This window comes from Chaetura pelagica, unplaced genomic scaffold (genome assembly GCF_000747805.2).
Source record: "Chaetura pelagica isolate M959 unplaced genomic scaffold, ChaPel_1.0 scaffold177, whole genome shotgun sequence".
Lineage (NCBI taxonomy): Eukaryota > Metazoa > Chordata > Aves > Apodiformes > Apodidae > Chaetura > Chaetura pelagica.
The window spans coordinates 588,215-591,735 of NW_009953803.1; the positions used below are offsets into that span (position 1 = coordinate 588,215).

The 3,521-nt window shown below is 46.8% G+C and overlaps 1 protein-coding gene across 1 annotated transcript in view; it reads right to left on the reverse strand.

Moving 5' to 3' along the window:
• KIF3A (kinesin family member 3A) overlaps positions 1–3,521 on the reverse strand; it is a 25,965-nt gene that overhangs the window by 925 nt on the left and 21,519 nt on the right. The window contains exons 17-19 of the mRNA XM_010001239.1: positions 1,093–1,146; positions 883–951; positions 228–352 (exon numbers count right to left, since the gene is read on the reverse strand). Coding sequence (XP_009999541.1) covers positions 228–352; positions 883–951; positions 1,093–1,146 — 248 coding nt within the window. The remainder of the gene's footprint in view (positions 1–227; positions 353–882; positions 952–1,092; positions 1,147–3,521) is intronic.

Sequence of the window (3,521 nt, forward strand, 5' to 3'; positions counted from 1 at the left end):
AAAGGGCATCACAAAACCCCCCAGACAAGTCTTTCTGGAGAAGATTTCACTGTAAAAAGAGATTTCAGCTTGGTTGTGTCACACACGGCACCAGTAAACTTGATGCCACGCAACATTTTAGTATTTTGTCTTCTCATTAAGCAAGTGTTTGAAGACTGACAGTAAGCCTGACTGACACTCCCCTGGGTGAATCCCCCATGACATATAAATACTCCAAAGCTCTTCACCTTCTGCCCGTCTTGGGCCTGGATCTTCCTTTTGCAGTTCTCGGCCTCTCCAGCTTCAGCAGAGATTGCCTCAAGCTTTCTTCAGTGTAAGCCAAGTAAACGTGGGAAAGGTCCACTTCAAAGGGCTACAAAAATTACAACAAAACAAACAACAAAATCCAAACCCATCAGATTTATTCTATATGAGAAGAGAATAATTTTATCTGAGTAGAGAAGACTCCAGGAAGACCCCATAGCAACCTTCCAGTACCCTCAAGGGGCTACAGGAAAGCTGGGGAGGGGCTTTTCACAAGGGCTTGTAGTGAGAGGACAAGGGGGAATGGATTAAAACTGGAAGAGGGGAGATTTAGGTTAGACATAAGGAAGAAGTTCTTAAGTGTGAGACACTGGCCCAGGTTGCCCAGGGAACCTGTGGCTGCCCCATCCCTGGCAGTGTTGAAGGGCAGGTTGGATGGGGCTTGGAGCAGCCTGGGCTGGTGGGAGGTGTCCCTGCCCATGCAGGGGGGTTGGAACTGGATGGTCTTTAAGGTCTCTTGCAACCCAAACCATTCTGTGATACACAGGACCAACAGTGCTCCTCTAACACTAGGAAGATTCATCTCTTCAAAAGAAAACTGGACCATGCAGTCCCACTCATGCACAGAGAGTCACTCACATCTTTCTCCTTTTTATCCAAGACAGGTGTCTGCTTCCTCATGTTGTTTCCCGTGTATGCAACACATTTCTGAAAGAAAAGTCTGTCAGTAAAGTCTACTGTGCACAGTAAAACTGTCCACAGCTTCATCAGTTAACTTCTGGGCTCCATTAAACTCCTCAGGAGCTTGTGCTGACATCAGCTTGTACACGAGCCAGCAGGCTAGCTTACCAGCTGCCATTCTCCTATGTCTTCATTCCAGTGGACATAGTTTTCAATCATTTCCTAGAAATAAATTAGAACAGCAATTGTTAGGCTTACACAATCTACCCTCCAGGTGCATTTTCCAGAATATACATCCCTAAAAGCCTGGACAAGCTGCTCAAGCACAGTCTTGACTACTCCAAAGCGATTTTATCAAGCCAGTCATCTCATGTTCAAAACCCCTGTTTATACCCTGAAGGCTACAGAAAAGAAAAACATCACTCCCAAACTGCATGCAGTGTGGCTCCCACTAAATAATGGGTTTCCCAGTATGCCAGTGCCATTAGGACAGCAATAAACATATTTCATTTTTTTCTGTCCTACAATATGTGAAGAGAAATAGCTTTTATATTTCCTGCTATATAGCACAGATCATGTTTTAGCTCATCATAAATATCAGGGTCACAAAGAAAACAAGTGTAGAGTTTCAAGCTCAGTCTTACTACTTTGCATCACTAGCAGACATTTGTTAGCACAGCTCCAAGCCCAGTGGAAAAAAAGTTTGGAACAGACCCAGAGTATGGGCACACAGTAAAGACACCAATTAAACACATGGTGAATGTGATCTTGTTTTTTTTTAACCATCAGGAGAATATGCTGCAAGAACTGGGATTAGTACTCTGCTTACAACCCCCCCCCCCACAGTACACACTGCTTCCCTGAAACAGATTCCACAGCCCTGGAACTGGAGCCAAAGTTAACAACCTCCCTGAGAAACACAACAAAGCCAAGCTGCACTTATTATTCACCTCCCTGTGCTGACTTTGGAGCCAAATGCACCCACTGACTCTGATCTCCTTCCAACTGAACATCCAGTAGAAGTCCAGAGGTTACAAGAGTCACTTGACAAAAGCATCTTTTCTTCCTTGAACACCATTTGGTTCTGACAACCCAGGTAATGGCACCAACTTAGAGGGCAACCCAGCTGCCCCCTCAGCTGAGCCACAGCAAAGGCTCCCAGGAACACACACCCACCCATGTGGGCTCCACCTGAGCAGACAAGTGTCTGTCAGTTCCCTGGGGATACCTCCTGAAGAGAAGGCAACTCATCCCATTTGCTGGACAGCATAAAAGCAGGAGGGCTCAGCACACACCCACAGCACAGGCTTGGGTCCTTGGTGTTTACCTGGTAGTCCTGAGGAATGAAGTTGTCTATGATGAGCATCTGGAGACGGAGCTCCCTGCTCAGCTGTCGAATATTCTCCAGCAATCCTTCAATCTCCCTCTGATGCTCCTGCTGCAGATCTGCCATCTGCAGACAAAGCAGGCATTTGAGAGGTGTCAGAGCTAGCTCAAGGCAGCTTAAACAAGAACAGTCTAGACAAGGTTTTTGGAAAGGCAAGCAAGCATTGACTGAAAGTACCAGGATATCTATCTCTGAAAGAACAAACCCTCTGAAACGTTCCAGCTCAGAGACAGCTGAAAATAGCATGAAGTTCTGCTTCATAAAGATGAAACTGGCCTCCTGCCAATCCAAGCTCTGCACCAGCTAAGAGCAGACGAAGAGTGTGCAGACAAGTTATATCCCTGGCAAGAGGTCAAGGAAAATCTCTGATCCCAAAGACAAAATGCACTTTTCATGAAGCATGGAGTCTAGATACCAGCCAAAGGACACCCTGAGCCAGTGTGAGACTGAGGAAGGACAAGGAAGGCAGAAGGGACAGACAGCCAAGAGCAGAGGAGCAGTTGTGCTGCTGCAAACCACTTCTGTTTCAGAAGTAATGTTTTTTTTCCTTGAAGTTCTGAGTATCTCAGCAACTCACACATACACCCTCCCAGCCTGGCTTGGGGAGCAGCTCTCCAACATGATCCTCTGCAGCTCTGACATCAAAATTAATGAGGTCTTTTTTAATTACATGAACCACACAGAAAGACTTTTCTAGGCATAAGGTACTTTTTCCAGTATTCCAAAGCCAATGTCTTACCCTTCCCAGCTATAGTCCCTCACATGAACACGGGCTAAGGACTTCAGACACTAACCTCTGATTTTGCAGCCATAAGCATGGTCCAAACTTTCTTCAGCTTCTTGGTTTTCCCCTGTGCTTCCTCCTGGAGGCTGGTGTACTTCTCCTCGATGTCCAAGCGTTCTTGCTGTGTGCAACATTTAGCACAGACACCCACACATTAACATAAGAAACTATCTGCAGTGGTATGAACAAGAAGAGAAACTACTTGAACAAAACCAAGCATCTGCTTGGGCAGGGAGAGGCTCAGCCCCAAGTGATGGCACTGTGGCCTCTGAGGTGATCAGCTCCTGCCACATTTCACCCAGGTGAGCCAGGCCAAGGCACAGAGCCTGGTGTGTCCCACCACTGCTGTTCTGGCACCAGAGCACACAACCCCACCTCCTTCTCCTCCAGCTCCTTGCGAAGCTGCTCTGCTCTCTTCCTCCGCTC